Source organism: Mastigoproctus giganteus, chromosome 11 (assembly GCF_048544385.1).
Source record: "Mastigoproctus giganteus isolate SK-2022 chromosome 11, ASM4854438v1, whole genome shotgun sequence".
Lineage (NCBI taxonomy): Eukaryota > Metazoa > Arthropoda > Arachnida > Uropygi > Thelyphonidae > Mastigoproctus > Mastigoproctus giganteus.
This window is the reverse complement of record NC_143585.1, coordinates 77,454,233-77,477,641: the sequence shown is the minus strand read 5'-3', so window position 1 is coordinate 77,477,641 and position 23,409 is coordinate 77,454,233. Positions and strand designations below refer to the sequence as shown.

At 35.6% G+C, this 23,409-nt stretch overlaps 1 protein-coding gene across 1 annotated transcript in view; it reads left to right on the top strand.

The window, feature by feature from the left end:
* The window catches only part of LOC150078150 (uncharacterized), a 71,879-nt gene extending 56,575 nt beyond the window's left edge, over positions 1 to 15,304 (top strand). The window contains exons 7-8 of the mRNA XM_090385073.1: positions 6,467 to 6,634; positions 15,067 to 15,304. Of these exons, the coding sequence (XP_090241199.1) occupies positions 6,467 to 6,634; positions 15,067 to 15,258 (360 nt within the window). The 3' untranslated portion in view covers positions 15,259 to 15,304. The remainder of the gene's footprint in view (positions 1 to 6,466; positions 6,635 to 15,066) is intronic.
* The last annotated feature ends 8,105 nt before the right edge of the window (positions 15,305 to 23,409 follow it).

The following is a 23,409-nucleotide window of genomic DNA, read 5'->3' as shown; positions in this document are numbered from 1 at the left end:
ATAACGTGCCACACCATGCAAAAGGTTTTAAGTCATCTAAACGTTGAAGTAATGTTCCTACCACCTAATACAACTTCTTTAATTCAGCCATTAGATAAAGGAATTATATCTATCTACCTTTAAAACTCATTTCATCAGAAAAGCGTTACAATGGATTTTGGAAAAAATTGATTCCGAATCTATTGAAGTGATGGAGGCATGGAAACATTTTTCAATTGTGGACTGTATCGGAATCATAGCTTTATTGCTCAAAGAAGTAAAACCATCAACATTAAATGCATGTTGGAAAAATGTATGACCAGGATCAGTTCATTCAGGAAATATGGTCGAATCGGTGCAATAGTAGAATTTTCTAAGTCGGTAGGAGGGGAAGGTTTTGATGATATGACTACTGGAGACGTTCAAGAATTACTGGTAGAAAAGAGGCTGGCAAAGCAGATATGGTGGAAATGGCATTGGAGGTAAACCAAATCAATTCAGAGGATGATAGGGCAGTTGAAAATTCTGAAGTTCCAAATTTTACACTGAAAAGCATATGGGAAGGCATAAACTTAGCCGAGCAATTAGAATCTTATTTTTTGAATGCAGATCCTTGTACTGAAAGGAGCACAAAGTTCAAAAGGGAGCTTCAAAAATGTTTAGCACCATACCAAGAAATTTATAAAGATCTATCAAGCAAAAGCAAACAAACCCAGATTACTGATTTTTTAAAGGGAGCAAAAGATACGAAATCTAGATGCTGCAGAAGAAAGTTCAGAAGGTGATATTGAGTAATAGACAAAAACGTTCTCTTTTGATTGTACTTAGCAGCAATGAAGAGGAATAAAATTAATTGAACGTACATTATCTGACATATATGTATCACAGTTTGTAAGGTGTAAGACATTTGTTCAGTTATTACTATTTAAGTTACTACTATTGTAAAAATAAAGTTAAAATATTTAGTTATCTCTCTATACATTGAAAATACATTTCCTCCTATCACTAGGAGGAAAACTCCTAACATCACTAGGAGTTTTCCTCCTAGTGATATTAATTCGAGCCAATGGGAGAAGAGGGTGGGGCAATTACGTCACTTATTCGAGCCAATGGGAGAAGAGGGTGGTGCAATTACATCAGGTATATAATTACACAGATCATTTTCCGATTAGATTTTGATCAGTGCATTATAATGTTAGTATATTCGTATAATATTATTATTATGCAAATAATAATATTATACAATACAAAACTATACAAATATTTGCAAAAAAACTAAAATATTTACAAAATACTGAACTATTTACAATCATACCTCTACGTTGGTGAACGTTATATGGAAGGAACACAAATGGGCAGAATCAGACACTTGCTGTTACAACTTAGAGCATGTATGTGGGGCTCATGCCAATGTTCGTGACAACAACTGCCTCCATAACGTTCACCAAACGTGCTTGGGGCAACAGATGGACTGTTTTGCCCCATTTATTGTTGGAATTAAACTACTGAAAGTTGAATGGAGGTCCTATAGAGCAACATATTTCATTTCAGACTCTTCAGATTTGACAGTTTAGTATGGATCGGGAGAATGTTTCATACAATTCTGTATCATACAACAGTAAAGTTTGGTGGTAAAAGTTTTTTGATATGCACCTACTTAAAACCATGATAGTTATATTCCTACTTTGATCTTCGGAACAACTGTGTGCCATCCGTTCTGTATTTTAAATATTTGTATAGTTTGTATATATTTTATTCCTGCTCTTTCAGATGCAACAGTATTCCTCATGCATTATGGAACCGGAAGCAAAGGGCTTTTTCCTAAGTGACCTATATAAACGCAGGTAAATAATTACATAGTGATATTTATTCAACCTTGAGAATGCTGTGTGGTGGGGTAGCCAATGGGAGAAGAGGGATGCAGGTCACGTAGTACAAGTGGGCGGGGCAATTACGTCACTACAAATGCACAGGTAGATAATTACATAATTACGTAGGTCATTTCCTGATTAGATATCGATCAGTGCATTTCAACAGGTGTGTGTCTTTTACGTAGAAAAGATTTGACTTACTCTGTCATACCTCTACATTTTACTTAGAAAAGCGTGCACAAGGGTTAGCGAGCAGGGGGCAAAACCCCCTAGTTACTATTATAAAAATTAAGTTTCCGATAGTTATAAAAAAAATGGTGTATTTTTTTTAGCGTTTTGAACGTAACCTCCCTTTTTTGTACTAGTTCTTAGTCCCGTATAACACAGTTTCGCATTACACGAGATTTTGTAGGAACCAAACTACCGTGTTTATATGAGGGTTATCTGTACTTCGAAACCCAGTAGCTCCTGTTATGTAAACTAGAGAGTAATGAAGGATTTATCCCTTGCTTCCTTGAAGTCCCATGAAAGGACAGGTTTCCATCTCAAACCAAATAGGTCTGAAGGTTGACATTTCTAATTGTAATTCCATTGGATTTATCTTTGTCCTTGTCCATTTTCATTTAACTCAAGATAGATTGAACGAAAAAGCATATTAATATTACAGATTTGTAGTTTGGTGGACTGCTAGTATTTAATCCAGCCAGCCTGAGTTGTTGGATAATTTCAAATCATCTACATATCACATTATGTTCTTGAACTTAGAACAGCAGGGATTCCAATGTTGGTTAATGTTGTGAATAAATCCACAGACAAGACAGAAAAATTCAGTGTTTAGCAATAAGAAAACTACTAATTATTGCTACAAGATGAATTATAGAAAGTAGTTTTTATTATTGCTACAAGATTAATTATTTTCAAAGAAGTAACTACTTCCAGATTTCAATGTTAAATTCAGTTTATAATCAGGTTTAGGTTTGAAAAACAGCATTCTTTAACTGGGATGCATTTCAGGATAAATAATGTTTAAAACAAACTTGCATCTCACAAGTCTTAAAGTTCTTTTATCAAATAGTGAAGTGAGTTACTTAAAAAGAAGCTCTTGGTATTTTTAATATTAGATTAGTAAAATACAATAACTAGCAAGTAATCGGATTATAATTGATGTCTGAATTCTGTGTGTAAAAGTTTCAAGCAGGTTTGTGGTAGTAGCTCTATTAGATGTAACAGAGTGAATGAAGTTGGTAAGATTTATGAAGAAAGCAGGGATCAGTAAAGTAGCTACAAGATAGCTTTCTTGAAAACCTTAAGGAAAAAGCAGCCAACTGCGATCAGACAAAAATCCCCTAATGCTTTTGACTGCAAGTTCTTTGGAGTGAACTCCAAGTTATTGAGCTTTCGTTTTCCAAGACATTTTGGACAGCAGTATGTCCAAATTTGGATACTAGAAGCTCATCTTAAAATGGTGTACTTGAAATTTTTATTCTTAATTCTTACACTATATTGGATATAGGAACAAATAATATCTTTAGTAACAGCAGCCTTACCAGCTGAAAAATATCTATTTCCTAGTCCCCTTATAGCCAGATTTTAGAATCACAAAACAGAATTGAAGGGAAGCTAAAATTGTGCAGAAAATTAACATATGGGTGAGCACATGGCACACTTTTTTTGCATGAAAACAGAGCCATAAATATAATCAGTGATGTAGATCTAAACAGATCTACATCATTGTGAAATACTAAAATTTGTGCTTGTGTAATTTTAATATATATATATATATTTTTTTTTTTTTAAAACTAACTTTACCTACTTTTCACGTACACCACATGTGGCATGTATTTCATCTTTACCTGCTTCCTCCTTTGATTTCGGCGGCTGACCCCTGAAAAAGGCACTGAGGTCGCAGGATGAACGACACCAAGTTTTTATTCTTATTAATTCTTAATATTTCTTATTACTTCTCCTTTATCTTAGCATCCTTCTTTGTTCACCGTGATGGCAATTTCTGTTCTATTTGCCCTTTGTTCTTCATACTTAGTGTTACTTAGTACTGTAACATTAACATTGCCTTTCATGACTACTAACTTATATATGTATGCGTGCGCGCACACACACACACACACACACACACACACACACACACACACACACACACACACACAGGTGTGGGGCCATTTATCTGGCTACTCAGTAACCTGAGGGTTGCCGGATAGGAGGTTTTTCTGGAATTCGTGTAGCCAGGCCTAAAATGCACAAAAAACACAAGAAGAAATGCAAGAAAATAAAATATGAATATTTATTGAGTTGAGTTGATTCATATCAATTACACGGCATCATCAGAAGAAATATCTTGACAGTTTTGGGAAGATGTAGTTGATGGGATAGACACACCAGAAATTGAAGGCTGGGATATTCAGGCACAGATACTGTACATGTGCCTGTAGAGTTTACCTTGGAAGCTAGTTTCTGAAATATATCCTTTAAACTAAGTTTTTTTTAGATATTTTCGTCTTTATTTTATAACAATTCTTGAATTTTTTAAAGAGACATTATGTGATGCTCTGTAGCAGAACTCCTCTGTTCCATTCCACGAATCAGTTCTTCCATAAGGCTCATCATTCTTTCAATACCGATCTTTTCTTCAACAGTGTCATTACTCTCTTTATCTTCATTTTCATTGATTACCATGTCACAGATTTCACTGTCTGTTAGTCTGAGGGTAACTGGAGCATCATCATCAATATGGAGGCACTCTTCCACTGCATCATAATCCAACAGATGGGCCTCAGGACATGACAAACCATTAGCAAAATTCATTAAGTCATCAACAGTTTTCTTCTTTCTCTCGACACCCCAAGTCCAATGAAATCATGTTCATGATGATCATCAAAGTCTGATTCTTTCCATAAATTATGCCAACCATATTTTAAAGTGTCTTCATCAACCCTGTCCCAGGCTTTTGCAGCAATTCAGATTGCATCCTTGATATTAAAATCTTTTTTGAAATGTCTTTATTCCAACACCCTTGTTGCTTGTTGTTGTTTTTTTTTTAGGAGCATTAGCAACTAAGGCCATATTGCTCCGGAGATATGCGGTGGTCACGGGCTCGAACCCCGGTCCAATCAAGAAGCGTGTGTACGCACTGCTGCTCCTGCCCAACTGACCCTTGTTGCATTCTATGCATGAATTCATTCTTATAGATTGCCTTGAATGACCTCAAATCACTTGATCCACTGGCTGGATCAGGGACATACAGTTTGGTGGCAGATATATGGAAAACACATCATTTTTGATAAGAAACTGTGCGTCAGGATGTGCCGCACAATTATTATGAATTAACATTATTTTGCTGTCACTGGGAAGCCCTGCAGACTTATAATGTGCTTTAGCCTCTGGTACAAAATGGTTTTCAAACCAATCAAGGAAGATTGGTTTGGTAATCCATGCTCGTTTGTTTGCCTTGTAAATAACTGGAAAGACACCTACTCCTTTGAAAGGTCTTGGATTTTTGCTTTTACCAATAACAAGCAGTTTCATTTTATGTGACCCCACAGCATTTGCACAACCTAAAACTCTTATCCTTTCCTTTGAGTCTTTAAACCCATTGAGTGCTGATTCCTCGGGTGCAACAACAGTTTTTCTAAGAATATACCTCCGATATAAAGAAGTATCATCAGCATTATACACCTGCTCTGTTGTAAGCTTGCTATCATCAATTAATTTTGCAAACTCGCCCAAATATGCCTCTGCAGCATCATAATCAGCTAATGCTTTTTCACCACACACTGCCAAGATACAAAGACCATTACGTTTCTTAAATTTTGCATACCAGCCTGATGTATACTCACGTGTTGTTATGCCTGACTGCTCATGGAAAAGTTTTTCCTGGGCCATGATAATAGAATGAGTGAGAGGATATCTTTCTCTTTGGCACTGTTGGATCCATTCCATTAACACTTTGTCTGTTTCTACATTCTTTGTCTGGTGTAATGTCTTTCTCAGTTCCATTAACTCAGGTAAATCACTATCACTATAAAATTTTAAGTTTTTCTTTCTATTTCATCAAATCATAGATGGTAGATGAACCAATATCATACTCATCACACAAAAACTTGACTGATGCACCTTTGGCCAGATGTTTTAGTAACTCCACCTTATCCTTAAGGTTTAGAGACACTGCATTATTGTATTACAAATAATCAATGCTTCACTTATTAGAAGTTTATTTATTTGCAGTAGTAGTCTGTCAATTTGACAGTTATTACCATCTCCCAGAAGTACTTATTAGATGCATTCATCAGCAGCCTACTGGGCTTTGAAAATTTTAGTTGAAAAGCAATCAAAATTTAGCAGTCGGTGACACGTTTTTATTGCTTTATCTATAAAGTGTGGATGTAATTCCCCCACCACAATTAAAATGCTTTATTCTCTAGGATAGAGTCCAAACTTTTAAAGCCAATCTCTTTTTTATTGAAATTTTTGTTCTTTTAAAATCCAAAATGCATTCTCCTTGAAAAAAATTAAATCTAGATTTCCATATGTTTATACGTGTCAAAGAATAAAAGCTAATTGTTTCACTCAGATGTTTTTTTTTATTCATTCATTCATTTAAGGTAGCTGAGGAACAGCGTCAAAAATCACGGGAACAACAAAAGGTGGCACTCTTGGAAAAGAGACTGGAACAAAAAGAAGAAAAACTTAGGATAAGAGACCAAGAAAATACAGAATTTCAAAGAGACAGCATTATTTTAAAGGATCATATTACTGCTCTCAAAAAACAGGTCAGTTTTATAAATAAATTGTTAATATCACATAAAGCACTAAAATTTTTGTATTTAATTGTTTTTGTTAGATTTTTTTTCATATTATTACATGAAATTCATATGATATAGAAAAATCTAAATTAACTTGGCAGTGGTGGCACAAATGTTGGCATGGCACCTGACTGGTACCAATCCCCTTCCCTAGAAAAAGCTTTTTGGTGTTTTTGAATTATCTATGGAATTATACCAATATTTCAGCTTTTCTTAAAAGATTGCAGTACTTATTGTGTGATCTTTTTATTTATTGTTTTTATCACTTATTTTCAGAAAATCATAAAAATTTTAATTCTTCTGAAAATTAAAAAAAAAAGTATCAGCCAAAAAATATAAACCCAAATCTAATTTTTCTGATCCATTTTGTGGTTGAAAAGACCACCACTAAGCACAACAAATTTTAAATGTTTGCTTGCACACATACATGTCTGCTTATTATATGTGAAAATACATCTTTAAAAAAAAATTACATATTAGATAGAATTCTACACTTCAATTTTCATATTTTTGTAAATATTTTATTTCAAATTTGGAATGCTTCACAATGTGGCATCCATCTTGAATGAACATCATGTTGCATTTCTGCATATTTACTATGTGAAAACACTAACAGAATCTTTCAAAAACAACTCCCTATGACAATAGATGCTTACTTAACTTGTAGAAGTGGACAGGCAATTAATCTTGAACGTTTAACCAAACATGGACTTTGAAATGTTGTAGCAAAGTTAATTCCCATGGTACCTTTCACGCAAATGGAAGTGTTATACAAATGGTGGTGCAGCACTTGACAAGTGCTCACATTTAATTACTTGTGGGGTGCAAAAACTGTAAATTATTCAGGAAATATTGTAATAAAAGCAGGAAGCTGGAAATAATTTCAGATTTTTAATCATTAATATAGGGTAACATGGAAGCATTATTTTTGAAGGGCACCTACAAATGTCACACTGCCAGGTTAAATATTCACAGTAGTTTCAGTGTGACTATTTTTAATGACATCTATTTAAATAAAATATTGCTGAAATAATTTCTGAAAACTTTTAAATTGATTAAAAAAACAGGCACTTAACAGAATGAATTCATTTTTAGCTTTTTCTCTCATACTTTCAGAGAATGTTATTTATAAACCTCTATAATTATTGTACTAGGTGTGTAGATGGTGTAATGTAATTACACAACATTACATCATCAACAAAAAGAAGGATGCTTTATAACAGCGTTTTCCAAACTTTTTATTCATGATATATTTATGGAACACAAGTTTAGCAGGAGCCAAAGAACTGTTTCCTAGTATTTTATTACATACGACATGCTTTACATCAGGAGCATCTTTATTTCCAACACATGTAAAGCCAAAATTTAAATAACTGTCATCATACTTTCGTTTTGGTCTTTTATTAGTTGGTACCAGTTTTTTCACTTCAGATTTTTGGGGAACAAAAGGCTGCTGATTGTTCATCCTTACTTTGAGGTGTGACAATATGTTAGTTTTCATCGACCACACTTGCAATACTAGAAGTATTTGCTTCTCATTTTAAAGTTCCTTTTTTTTTAACTACAAATCTGTGGTCATTTATTTTAATAATAATATTTCGAATACTGATAATTATCAAAAAAACTTATACAAGGAAGTGAATTTAGTTATGATATCGGTTTGCTTCCCCCTCTCCTTCAACCAGTGTACTCCAGGCTAAATTACATATGAATGGTATATTAGATCACTAAATTGCTACTTTTTTTGTAGATGTCATACCTCTACACACACTTCTCTATGCAAAAGCTTGCCAAAATAGTGTTACAAAATAGTATTAAAAACAAAAAAAAATTATGTTAAAAATTACAATGATACAAAACTGGTGTATGCTACAAATATTCAAAATTTATTTATTTTATTATTATTATTTTTAATTATTAATTACGATTTTTCACAGAACACTTGTTCACATCTCACTTAAGTTTCGCAGAACACAGTTTGGGAAACACTGCTTTATAACATTACACTTACATTATTACAAAACATCTTTGAATCCAAGGATGCTTTTATAATAATGTAAGAGGTCCAAATAGATGAAAGAACATTAAATAATAAATTTAAGCTTTTTTTTTTTTTTTTTTTTCCTTCTAGAAATTTGGTGCTTCTCTCAAAATTTACCTCAGAATTTTTAGGAATATAAAAATTTATTTCTCCTAAAAATAAAAATATCCTGTATATCACCATATTTAGTCACTTTTCAAAACTTTTTTTATTGATAATTTGAAATGCATGCAGTATTTTTGACTCTTATTAATGACCGACATTGATCATCCACTACTTTTGAATCTCATCTCTTGATTCCATTGCCAAATAGTTTAATGGAAAATCTCTCATCATTTATTTATATTTGGGAGGGGGAGTCAAATATGGAAATACAAAAAATGCATTTTTAATAATGTATATTCCCAGATAACATTTTACTTCTGCATGAAATACTTTCCCTCGTAAAAGCCATGGTGGTTTACTTTAATATTTAACACTACCCTAAAAATACTTTAAAATTTTTCACCACTTATTTTTGAATATATATATACTTATACATATATTTGAATAACATTTAAAATAGTTGGAAACTGAATCTGAAAAAGCCACACTACTGACAAAATTAATCTTAACCGTTAGCAATTCGCCCACTACTGTCATGACAGTAGTGGGCGAATTGCTAACGCTGTGTCTGTGCTGCCATCCATAGTTCATTTTTTGTCTATATAAACTGGTTTGTCAATTTTGCCAGTAGTGTGGCTTTGCACTGGAGTGCTCGTATCTGTTCCATTTTTAATTTTCGCTGCATCAGGACCACCGCTATTCAAGTCCTCTGCATTGGCGGTTCGATCTGGAGATTGGGTGGCGAATTGATCTTTCGATCGACTCGCCTTTGCGGCGATTTGTCTAGCAATTAAAATGCAGCGATTCCCTGACCATTATTGGCCTTGTGGTCCTCTGTTGAGATGGGGCATAATGGTCAGTCTATTTTTGTTTTATTTTACTGTAGTGGTCTAGATCTTTGTTGGTGATATTTCACATAAATTTGGACCTGGTGCCTGTCAGAGGGGCGCAGTTAAATTTCTATTTTAATTGGCTTTCAAAATTTAATGAATTATTATTTATTATTCTTATAATTAGATGTTCTAAATCATCTTAGAGATTTTCTGCTGCAATATTTTTACTCTTGTTACCCCTCTTTTCCCTCCCTGTTTGGTTTGATTCTTAAGTTTAATTTCGACTATTTTTGCTCTTGTCTTGCCATACTGCTGGCATTATTTTATTTTTTATTTTTAACTCTCCTAATTTATTTGTATGGTTATATATATATATATATATATTTATTCATTATCAAAATTAATTAATTTCTGTTCTTTACTTTTATGAAATTTGTCATCAACCCTTTCCCCCATGAAAGGGTTGATACTCTTATATTTTAAGGTTGATCAGCTGTTTGTGTGTAATATCCCTTAGACTAACATGCCTATCTTTATAACGAGAACCATACAGAATTATTCCACTTACATAAAAGCAACAATATCTTTTATACTGATTTTTATAACTGCTCCTTATGCATGCATTATTTATTAAACAATGAGTTTAAATAAACCCCATACAAATAACATTTGTCCATAAAGAGGAGTGGCCATTAGTAACTAATATCTCCTACCACTCAACCATCCCTCTATTCATGGCATTAACTTTCCCCTAATACCATACGGCTCCAATTGGTACAGCAATATTTTATATGGAACAGTATCAAAAGCTTTTATGAAATCTAAATATACACTGTCAGAATTATTTATTGCATCCATTTCTATTGTTTCAACATCATAGTAGCTAATCAGATTGGGATTGGTCAGACAAGGTCTCCCCTTAACAAATCCATGCTGCGATGGCTGTATAACTGAATGAGTTATACAGGAGTCAAGATGATCCTGAATTACTTTTTTCGTTACCTGATTTACTACTGATTCCATTATTAACCCCGACACATTTTCATATCACCGATCTCTGGGTGCGCACCCCCCCTCCCCCCCCGAATCCAAGGATGCTTTTGTAATGGATAAACATTTGGAGCAATTGGATGGGCGAAATGGGAAGTGTTTTTTTTTTTTTTTTTTTTTGGCTGATGCTGTATAAGCTTGCTTTCTTGCATCATATGCCTCTACTAATTCCCAATTATGGCCAAAGGTTTGCTTACCTCTTTTGTTGCTTCTTTCGATATAATTGGATAGATACCCAGGTGCCTTATTTACTTTTTTAGCTTCAACAATTCCTTTTCTACTTTTCTCTCAGTTATCACAAAGTCATTTAGCTTCCAGTTATAACTTTGTATCCCCATCCCTAAAAACTTCTTCACATGTGAATGTAGATGCAAAATATTTATTCAGTTTGCCAGCAACCAGGAAAGGGTCATTAATGGATATGCTATTCATATTATTGGGCCAATGCGGTTCATCCTTTTCTTTCTAATGTTAACAGAAGCAAAAAATTCTTTATATTCTTAGTCAAAGAATTCTCATCTGCCTTAGCTTGCCTAACCCCCTAAGTGACTTGATTGCAAACTAACTTGTACTTACTGTAGGTATCCTTACTGCCTGATAATTTATAATTAGCCCATGCAGTTTTTTTTTCCTGCCACTATTCTCATTAGTTCATCTGACATCCATTTGGGTCTAAACCTTAACAGTATCTCTTCGTTGGTGTAAAAACTTTAGTAGCTTCTACAGTTACTTCACTGAACACTTCCCATTAGTTAATATCAGTTGTTCCTACCAAAAAGAATTTAAAAAGTCTAAGGCCATTATAATCACCTTTGTAAATCAACATCCCTTAACAGTAGTTATACTCTTAAATAAATTTCACATCAGTACACTGTGATCACTTAGCCTGAAGATTCCTAATGCAGGAAGAGTTGCTGCTGATAATTAGATAGAGTTATTCTTGCTCATGTTGCCTCTCTTAACATGTTGGTATATAAAACAGTCATTCAATAAATCCAGAAGTTTTCTGCTATTATGCAAGTGAATAACCAATCCACAAGTTCCAGTCAATATCTGTAAACTTAAAATCCCTTGCATTACATTCTGGTTTACTGGTTCATATATTTATCAGTATATTAGTTCATTAGAGTCATCAGTCATTCGGCCTATATATTATACTGGCAACCCATGAATATTGGGTATTCTGCCTTAATCGATGTTCTTCTTAACTGAAAGCATATCCCCCCCCCCGTCCTGTTTGTCCTTTCTGTACATGTTATACTCACTCTATTCAATTCTGTATCCCGCACATCAGAATGGCACAATGTTTCTGGTATCCTTATAATGTTTGCATTTGATTTCATTAAGTTAGATTGATTAATTATATACTAGCTAGGTGTATAAGCAAATATATGGATGCCTGTTTGTGCCCTTAGTAACCCTAATGCAACCCATGTATTTGCTTGTCCCATGAGGATTTCCAGCCTTGTAATCTCCCATCCCCTGCTTTCCAGGCTGCATGTCCTGATAGAACACTGCAATAAATTTTTGCCTCTGTGTATGGCTGCCATTATTGTATTAGTATATGTATTAATTAATCCTCTCTATTTATCCCCCATCCCCAGCTAGCACTTTTCCTGTTAAAAAGTACAGGCCATGCTGAGAAAAATTTTACACTGTGAGCCTTCCACATTCTCTCTAGGGCCAAATTTATTGACTAGTCTCTCATCATGTACTACATTCTTACACTTGCAAATTTAGCCTAACTCATTGATTTTTCTCAATATTGCCTCATACATGCAAAGTAAATCCTCTGATCATCTATGTTTAAACCAGCAGTGGTTGGTCTGATTGTAACTAACATGATTGCACAGACCTGATGACAGGTGCTAAACTGTTTTTTAATTTATGGAAAAGGTTTTTGGGTTTTTTGAATTCTGCTTGAAATATACCAATGCTTGATCTTTTACAAATGGATTATAAAGTGTCATTTTTTTATGAAAAAAAAAAAATAAAAAATAAATTTTTTTAAATGTTATTTTCAACAAAACAGACTTTTATTAGATTTGCAAGGTGGGGGGGGGGATTACAATCATAATATATAAACATTAAGGTAATAATCAATTCCATTTTCTGGTTCAGAAAACTGTTAACTTCAACAGAAGAAAGTTCAAGATTAATGAAAAATTCAAATTAATTTACATCGATGAGCCAAAACATTATGACCAGTGAGTTGTTATGCAAATCGAAGCAACTGCAGGTGAACTACGGCACATGCGTGGGTCACGACACGGTAAAAAAAACACCTGATACTGAGCTCTGTTAATCAGTGTTACTTTTGTTCTTCAGATGGGAAAGGCAGCAGACTTAAGCGAGTTTTATAAAGGCCAAATTGTAATGGCCAGTTGATTGGATCAGAGCACATCCAAAATGGCATGGCTGGTGGAGTGCTCATGGTCAGCCATGGTTAGTACCTACTGAAAGTGGTCCGAGGAGGGGGAACCCACGAACTGCCAGCGAGGTGTTGGATGACCACGGCTCGAGGTGAGTGAAGGCTCTCCCAGATGATACATGGGAATAGAAGGGCAACTGTGGTGCAACTCGCCGGTAATTGGAATGCTGGTGACAGGAGCAATGTGTCACAACGCAGAGTACATCGAACCCTGCTGAAAATGGGGCTGCGTAGCCGCAGGCCACTCAGAGTACCCATGCTAACCATGGTTCACCGGCAACAGCACCTACGATGGGCACACGAGCATCGAAACTGGACTTTGAGTGATTGGAAGAAGGTCGCCTGGTCCGATGAATCACGTTTCCTGTTGCACCATGTGGACGGTCAGGTATGTGTGTCGTTTACCTGGGGAAGTGATGGCAACTGGATGCACCATGGGACGAAAACAAGCTGGTAGCAGCGGTGTCATGCTTTAGGCGATGTTCTGCTGGGATATCCTGGGTCCATTCATCCATGTTCTGGGCACTCTGACGTCTACCACCTACCTAAACATCATTGCTGACCAGGTACACCCTTTTGTGGCAACGGCCTTCCCCTCTGGCGGTGCCATCTTTCAGCAGGATAACGTGCCATGCCACACTGCCCAGATTGTTCAAGACTCTTTTGCACAACATGAGGAAGACTTCCAGGTATTGCCCTGGCCTCCAAATTCTTCAGACATCAATCCCATCGAGCATGTGCGGTTTGTGTTGGAGCAGCAGCTCCGATCTGCGGTGTCTCAACCATGGACCTTACAAGAGTTAAAGTATGTTACATGTTGGTACCAGATACCACAAGACACATTTAGAAATCTTGTAGCATCCATGCCTCGCTGGTTACGAGCTGTTTTGGATGCACGTGGAGGGCCAACATCATATTAGGTAAGTGGTCATAATGTTTTGGTTCATCAACGTATGTGCATGTATTAATGTTTTGTCAAATAAATAAATAATAACAATAATCAAAACAAGAAATCAGTTTAGATCAATAATAATAAAACATTTTGTAGAATAAGTAAACATAAGACAAGATGTATCCAATTTCTGTAGGAAAGTCAGCCAGCTTTGCTAGCTTCAGTACCTACAGTACGTTTACATTACATCGAAACTTGCACATTGCAGCAGAAGGTAAAAATGGTAAATAGTCATATGGTATCTGACAGGGCCTTTGCACATGTAATTCTAAGTAAACAATTTTTCGCTTCCAAATCTGCTTAAATAAAAGTTTGACCATATTTAATAAAGCACTGAAAGTTTCGTTCATAGCAGTGAACTAAATTAATGTGCAGCCAGGCATTATTTTGGAGAGGAATTTATCAGGTCTCTGCAACCACCACTGGGTTAATATCATTAGTACCAACATCTACAATATCACCTTTTGTGTCCTTAAAAATTACAATTGTTCTACAAGTTACTAACTTTTGCTCCTTGCAACAGACCCTGATCTTTATTCTGTCGATTGTGTCTTAATCTGTTCTATCCCTTTTGCATAACATATTTCCTGCTTCTCCTAGAGTAGTTATCAAGAATAGAATGTATAAATAAAATTAATATATTAATTAAAATAAAAAACATTTTTATTTAATTTACTTGAAATTTGTAAAATTTCCATAATAAACATTCTGATATTACCACATGCAATGGTGTGTGGGTATGCACACCCACCCACTCCTGTCTGAGTACTATGATTATTCCTTTAAATAAGTATTCCTAAAAGAAATGAATATCTGTGATACAAATTAAAAACTACAGTATTATGGATAAAAGAATTATTTTTTAAAATTTTAGTTGAAATAAGTTTAACTTAGCTGTAATATTGCTTTAGTTTGATCTTTTAAAATTTAATTTCATATTTATATGAAATATGCCTATAAAAAATTTGTAATCTTTATTTATTATAGTTGGTTGAAAAGGAACAACAAATGGGAACACTTAAGCAGAAAGTTCAAGAAATGCAGATATCAGTTGAAGAATTCATACACAGCTCTCAAGCTGCAAGTCGGCTTCAAGGCCATCGTTGGAAGCAGCTGTTGCACTTAGCACAAGGAATACAGTCTCTTAGTCAAAAAGCTGCTGATGAGCATGAATTTTGAACATTAAGTGATAAACCTTTTAAAAGCGTAAAACTGGGTCTTGATTTGCAAGCAGATGATGGATGCATTACAGTCAAAGCTTTCTTTTTAAAAAGCATATGCAACTAATTTGAAATTTTTTTTACAGATGTTCTACTATATGTAGGTTGAACAAACTTACTTTTTAACATACTTCCAGTATTGTTGGATATGCTTAGTACTTTGTAATTTCTAAGCATAAAGAGATTTATATATATATAAAAAAAGTTTGCTGACTATGGAAAGGTTTTTATAGATAAAAAAAAAAAAAGCGTGTACATTATATATAGTTCTCTGCATCCAACATTTTTAATTTAGTGCAACAAAAAAAATTGTATTTATTATTATACTTGCAGTATCGGTATCAATAAATATAAATTGAGTAGAAAATGTATTTTTTAAATTGTAAATATTAATTCATCTGTGAATCTTGCTACGTACAGAGGAAGTGTGGAAAGCTTTCTTGGTGGCTGCTCGCAGTAGGGAATTTTAGCATGATAAAGAATTTTTGAGTTGTTAAAAAGGAAAAAAAAAAATCACAGGTTACTCTGTAGTCACTGCTATGGAATTATATATATAACTGAGCTTCTAAACAGCAATGAATGCAGCTCGCAAAGCTTAATCAAAGATGCAGTAAAGAAAACCATTAAGAATAATGAAGTTAAACCATAAATTCTAGAATCAACAGCAAGAAATTCATTATTCCATACATGGCTGGCATTAGCCTTATTTGCACTCTGGGTGAGATGCTTTCCCTTTATTGGCACCAGTACCAATTTAATTATTCCTAACTGGGCCACTGACACAACATCTCAGGCAGTTGTTTGGTTCACCTATCCCTACATTAGTGTATTTTTTAAATCTTTTTCTGCCAACACATTCCTGAAGCTTTCAAAGTTTCCATATATAACCCCCCCCCCCCTCCAATATATGTTATACCCAGGGCTTTTTTTCTGCTGGAAAAACAGCATTCTGGAAGTTAAAAAGAAATTAAAAAAAATCACATATTTAAAACAAAAAATATTTATTTTAAAATAAAAATTATTTATTATTACTAATGTTGTTGGCACATTGTGCATCAATGCATCAATAGAGAGTTAAGCTAGATGCACAGCTTGACTTTGTGACTCATCTATTGAAGCATTCACCAATCTCAGTGCTTAATTAATAATTAAAATGCTTAATGTTTTATTAACATCATGGCTTATTCAGGCCATCATGCAACCATAGACAAATAGTAAAAAAAGAAATTGCAGTAAGAAATATTATAATGTGCTTTTACTGTAGATCTTTATAAAAACATTTTCAATAATTAATAAATAAATAATACCTATTAAATTAGTTTTATTAATTAGTTTTGCCCAATTTACTATACTTCTGTAATTTGCAATGTCAGATTAGTGCTTATGATGCCATTATTTAAAAGCATCACTGGAAAATGCGAACACTCATTTATTGTGCAAGTATGATATTATTTAAGTATCAAATAAAGCAAAAGGTGACTTAATTAAATGCATCGCAACAGAGAAGTGAGTCGCAAGGTGAGCAGCAAAAGTAACAAGTGGTTAAAATGATAATTTTTTTTTCCCTTGAGATTTCAGAAAAAAAAAAAAAAAAAATCAAAACTAACTGTTTTAAATCTTTGTAAAAACCCCCAAATTCAAAAATTTGGCACCATGATTTTCTAAAAATTTTTCTGGGACCCCTTCTTTTCTAGAGAGATTTCCTCAGTATTCCAGAAGTTAATATTTTACAAAAAAAAAAAGCCATGGTTATAACAGAATTGGAGATATGGGCCCACATGATACTCATTAACTATATTTCACATGGGCTATGAACAGTTTCCATTCATTTGTAAAAATAATATTAAATAAAATATTTTTTAAATTACAAGAATGTATATAAAATAAAAATAAGGAGAAAAGAAACACATGCAAAACACTATTATCAGAGAACATTATTGCTATCAGTTGCATTTATAGTTAACTCCTTGCACCTTAATAGCTACTACCTTCTTGCTCAGATTAGATGCACACTCCTTTTATAGTTGGCAACTGGTAAGAATTGTTTCTTTTGTTTTGCTTATAAAATATGAGTCTATACTGCCCAAAGGCACAGTTGCCACATTTTGTACAATGAAGCATACACACTGCATCCTTTCTTGTTTCTCATTTGTCCAGAGGGAAAAAAAAAAAGATTTTTGTAAAAGGTGGCTGCAGAAAACTACTTGCTATTTTTAAATCTGTTATTCAAGTCAAGTGAACCTAGTGTATTATTAACACATTTAGTAAAACAGTCTTGTTTGGACTCTTGTTTTTTTCACCTTCCTTCCACATTTTTACAATGACAAAATTGAAAATCTGAAGCTAAATTGTACAGTTTAAAATTTTTACAGTTTGTGGAACAACTGATTAATGTTATAATATGCTATTTAAGATAGTGACCCCTCTCTGGGGTTATATATCAATGAAAGAAACCAAAACTTTAACCCCAGGTGATGGTAAGGAGGTAAAGATTTTGATTAAGAAAAGATGAGGTATGGGAAAATTAGACCAAAAACCCAAGAAACAGTATTGTTTTTATATACGTTGCATTATACCCAAAGAATAAATCCAGTATTCATATCCACTTCCATAAAAGAACCAAAAACATTAAAATTAATATAAGAATTTTTGACATAAAAGTATAACTGAACTTAAAAATAAAAGAGATCATGGAATATTTACCTGGCTGTCTATAGTTCTAAGTGGTCCTATTGAATGTGGGATGATTTGTTCAAATGAGGACACCACCTTGGTCCAGGGGTCTACTTAACAGTAGTACCCAAAAAAAAATAAATCAAAGTAGAATAGTAATTAACCTAAGCTCTAATAACATGAGATATAGAGGATGACAGTGAAGTAACTAATACATTGGAATGAATAGAGAAAGGTTCTTACAATCAGAAGTGTAAATATTTTAAAGATTAATTATAAAAAATTAATTTTTAGCTTTTTTACTGAATTAAAAATGATCTATTATTATTTGCTAAACCCAATTAAAAATATCAAAAGAAAATAAACAAGAGTAACCAATAATCATAATAAAGCTTTTTATCATTTTTATTTTAGAATTTAAGGTTATTGATCCACAGATTGAAATCCAGATGCAGCATGAATGTCTGTATTTTTGTCTATCTGGTGACATCAAAGGTGCTATGGCAAGATTAGACACCCGTCACTGGCATCTCATAGACTCCATGTGGGAATGGAAATTAGCTCGAAGAAAGGTAGACTCTTTTGCTCACCTGTCATCTGTTAAATGACAAACAAAAATTTAATATCTCATAATTCTTTACCCCTGATGGTAGTTGAAGGTAACTAAGATCAGGGGTAAAGGGAAGGGTTATTGCTTCCGTAAAGGCGACTACAATGGACTGAGACAGTATTTAAATTCTATACAGTGGGACCAACTGATGATGTTACCAACAGCAAATTCAAAATGGGAAGCATTCAAAGAACTTATCTTGGAAGCTACTAGGCTTTACATACCAACTAAGAAATATTGTTCAAGGTTTAGGCCAAAATGGATGTCAGATGAACTAATGAGGCATATGGCAGAGAAGAAAAATGCATGGGATACTTACAAATTAACACATGACACAGAAGCCTATGATAGATACAAGTTGATATGCAACCAAGTTACAAAGGAGGTTAGGCAGGCGAAGGCAGATTACGAGAAATCCTTGGCAAGGGATGCAAAGAAAAACAGCAAAGAGTTCTTTACTTATCTAAACTCTAGAAGGAAGGGGATGAATCAGATTGGTCCACTTGATATCGATGGGTCAACTGTTGATGATCCTGCTCAGGTAGCTAACAAACTAAATGAATATTTTGCATCGACATTCACACATGAGGAGTTATTCAGCGAGGGGAATGCCAGAGGTGTATTCAACTCTAGCAGTAAGCTACAGAATCTTGAAATAACTGGGAGTAAAGTGAAGGAGAAACTGTTGAAGATAAACACAAGAAAGGCACCTGGGGTGGATGGGATCTATCCAGTTATATTAAAGGAGGCAGCAAAGGAAGTAAGCAAACCCTTTAGCCATAATTATGAGAGCTTCCTTGGACTCAGGGGAGGTACCCATAGACTGGAAATGTGCAAATGTGACCCCAATTCACAAAGGAGGATCAAAGGCTGACACAAGTAATTATAGACCTGTGAGCTTAACTTCCGTTCCAGGAAAATTAATGGAGGCACTGGTTAAAGAAGCACTGCAGGATCATTTAGACAAGACTTCAGTTATAGCTCGGACACAGCATGGTTTTGTTAAGGGGAAGTCTTGCCTGACCAATTTGATTGGATACTATGATGCAGTCACAAAAGAACTGGATGCAGGGAATAGCTTTGATATATACTTGGATCTTAGAAAGGCTTTTGATACTGTTGCACATGGAAGACTGCTACACAAATTGGAGCAGTGTGACATTGGAGGCAAATTGCTGCTATGGATAAAGGGGTGGTTGAGGGGGAGAAGACAGAGAGTGGTAATCAATGGACACTGCTCATCGTGGACTAATGTTATTAGTGGAGTCCCTCAGGGCTCAGTGTTGGGTCCATTATTGTTTTCTGTATTTATAAATGATATTGATGATGGTATATCAAGCTTAATGTCCAAGTTTGCAGACGATACAAAGGTTGGCAGGGTTGTCAACTACACTACTGACACTATGCTGCTGCAACAGGATCTGGAAAGGTTGAGCAGATGGACTGAGAGGTGGCAAATGAAGTTTAACATTGACAAATGTAAAGTACTACACATGGGAAACAGCAACCCCAGAGCAACGTATCAACTCTGTGGTACTACACTGACAGTGGTAGAGAATGAAAGGGACTTGGGGGTGATTGTGCAGGCAGATATGAAGTTCTCTGAGCAGTGCAGACGGGCTGCAAGAGTAGCCCATGGAGTATTGTCAATGATATACAGGAATTTTTCCAGCAGGGATAAGGAGGTGATTATTCCCTTGTATAAGGCAATGGTCAGGCCACACCTAGAGTACTGTATACAGGTCTGGAGGCCTCATTTCAAGAAGGATGTAGAGCTGCTGGAACGAGTACAGAGAAGGGCAACAAGATTAGTGAATGGAACAAAGGGGTGCTCTTACGAAGAAAGGCTTAAGTTTTGCAAATTACAGTGTCTGGAGACTAGGCACCAGCGAGGTGATCTGATAGAGGTGTATAAAGCCTTGAATGGTTTGAGCATGCTCAATGCTGATGGGATTCTTCCTCTAGCTCAGAATAATCAACTGAGAGGGCATAAATTCAAATTGAGGAAAGACAGATGTAGGATAGACGTGCGGAAATTTGCCTTTAGCCAGCAGGTAGTTGGTTGGTGGAACAGACTACCATCCCTTGTCGTGGAAGTTGATAGCCTAAATAAATTTAAGGCTGAGCTGGAACAAACGGAAGGGTGAAATGGGAGCGGTTTTTTTTTTTTTTTTTTTTTGACATGCTGCATAAGTTTGCTTTATTGCATCATATGCCTCTACTAATGCTAACTCACATTGGTGAGATGAGCTGCTGAAAAAGAAACTTACTGTTATTCATGTTAAAATTAGTAAGATAGTAACTAGCAATCATAAGGCTATATCAGTATTATAGTTATGCATGAAGTATACACTGAGTGATCACTGAATTATGACCACTATGAAAATTGAATGCGACCCGTTTACCACGTGCGGTACGAGAGTGCGTAGTTAGTCGACCTACATAGCATAGATAAGGTTTTGGTGGTTCAGTAGGAAGTAACATTCCATGCGTGATGGGTAAAAGGAAGGATTTATCGGACTTTGATAAAGGACAGATTGTGAAGGCTCGATGAGCTGGTGCTTTGATTTCCCAAACGGCTGAACTGGTGGAGTGTTCGAGAGCCGCCGTTGTAAAAGTGTACCAGGACTGGCATCAGAATGGTTAAATGACGACCTGACGGCAAAACTGCAAAGATCAGTGAAAGGTTGATGTTAGAGGTGAGCGCCTGATCCGACGACTCGTACAGGCGCAGCACTGTTGTAGAGTTCACTACTCAATATAACATGGGCCAACCCGGAACAATTTCTGGCATGACCATGCATCGCACGCATGGGCTATACCAGCAGATAACCCCTACGGCATCCTCTCCTAACCAAGGTTCATCGGTGTAAAAGACTCACAAGGTACAAAGAGCATGCAAGTTGATGTTAGAAGACTGGAAGAAGGTGTTCTTGTCGGATGAGTCACATTATTTATTCCACACCGCGGCCATGTATGGATTTGGTGTCAACAGGCTCTGCATCCATCATGCATGGTATCAAAAGTGCAGGTCAGTGGAGGCAGTTGCATGGTGTGGGGCATGTTTACTGGCAGGAACTTGGACCCCTGGTGCAGGTGGAACAATGTATCAGTGGTCTCCACTATTGTCAACTGCTTGCTGACTGTGTACATCCCACTGTTACATTTTTTTCCGAATGGTGATGGTGTCTTCCAAGATGGCGCCTCTGTAGCCAGGAGCAGCAGTGCGTAGCACACGCTTCTTGGTTAGACCAGGGTTCGAGCCCGTGACCACCAAATATGGAGGATGCGGAAAGGTCAGGGAATGACCACTGCATATCCCCGGAGCAATATGGCCTTAGTTGCTAATGCTCCTAAAAACCAAATAACAATCTCCTAAGATGACAATGCGCCGAGCCATCGGGCACTTGATGTGGAGAAATGGTTTGAGGAACACAGTTCTGACTTTCAGCATATCGATTGGCCTCCGAACTCCCCTGATATCAAATACACAGAGCACTTGTGGGTCACTATGGAAAGGCATATCAGGCATCTGGATACACCAATTACCTCCATACCTGCATTGCTAGCCGCATTACACACAGCTTGGTTGGCCATACCTCCCAAACGTTTCTGACATCTTATTGAATCAATGCCACGTCAGATGCAGCTGTACTGAAGGTAAAAGCTGTACAGGAGGACCCACAAAGTATTAGGTAGGTGATCATAATTCAGTGATCACTCAGTATATATCTACCTATATATTAAAAAAGTTTTCCTCCTAGTGATATTTATTCGAGTCAACGGGAGAAGAGGGCGGAGCAATTACGTCACTACATCTTTTTTTTTTTTTTTTGGTAGTTGTTGGCGCATAGGCTTCTGTGGCCATAATGCACTTCCCAAGGTTTTTGCAGTACTTTGATCCAAGCCCGAGGCGGAAATCGAACCCGCGACCTTTGGGTTGCCAGGCAGGCACTTTACCCACCCGGCCCACTACAACTGCCCAAATAAATAATTACATAGGTCATTTCCTGATTAGATTTCGATCAGTGCATTATAATGTTATTATTATACAAATAATAAAACTATACAAATATTTACAAAATACTAAACTATTTACAGTCTACCTGTAAATAGTTTAACTATTGTAATCCAAACTATTTACAAAAAAGTTACAAAGGAACATCAAATGATGCCAGGTATGGTCATGTATTAGACAGTGAAGCACGTGCATGAGGTTGGTAAACATTAAATGGAAGAAACACGCTGGGCAGGATCAGACACTTGCTGTCGACAACGCAGAGCGTGTACATGGGGCGCATGCCAAAGTTTTCCGCATTGCAAGACAACTGCCTCCATAACGTTCACCAACCTTGTGCATGTACTTCACTATCTAATAAATGACCACACTCAGCATCATTTGATGTTCCATTGTAACGTTTTTCGTATATTAATGTCAGCTGATGAAGGGACCCATCATCCCGATATAGTTTGTATATTTGTAAATATTTTAGTCCTGCTCTTTTGGATGCAATAGTATTCCTCATGCATTATGGAACCCGAAGCAAAAGGCCTTTTCCTAAGTGATCTATGTAAATGCAGGTAAATAATTACATAGTGATATTTATTTGACCTTGAGAATGGCACATGTTGGGGGTGCGGTAGCCAATGGAAGAAGAGGGATGCGGGTCAGGTAGTACGAGTGGGTGGGGCAATTATGTCCTACAAATGCACAGGTAAATAATTACATAGGTCATTTTCTGATTAGATATCAATCAGTGCGTTTCGACAGCTGTCTTTTACATAGAAAACATTTGACTTCCTACATCATACCAATACATTTTATGT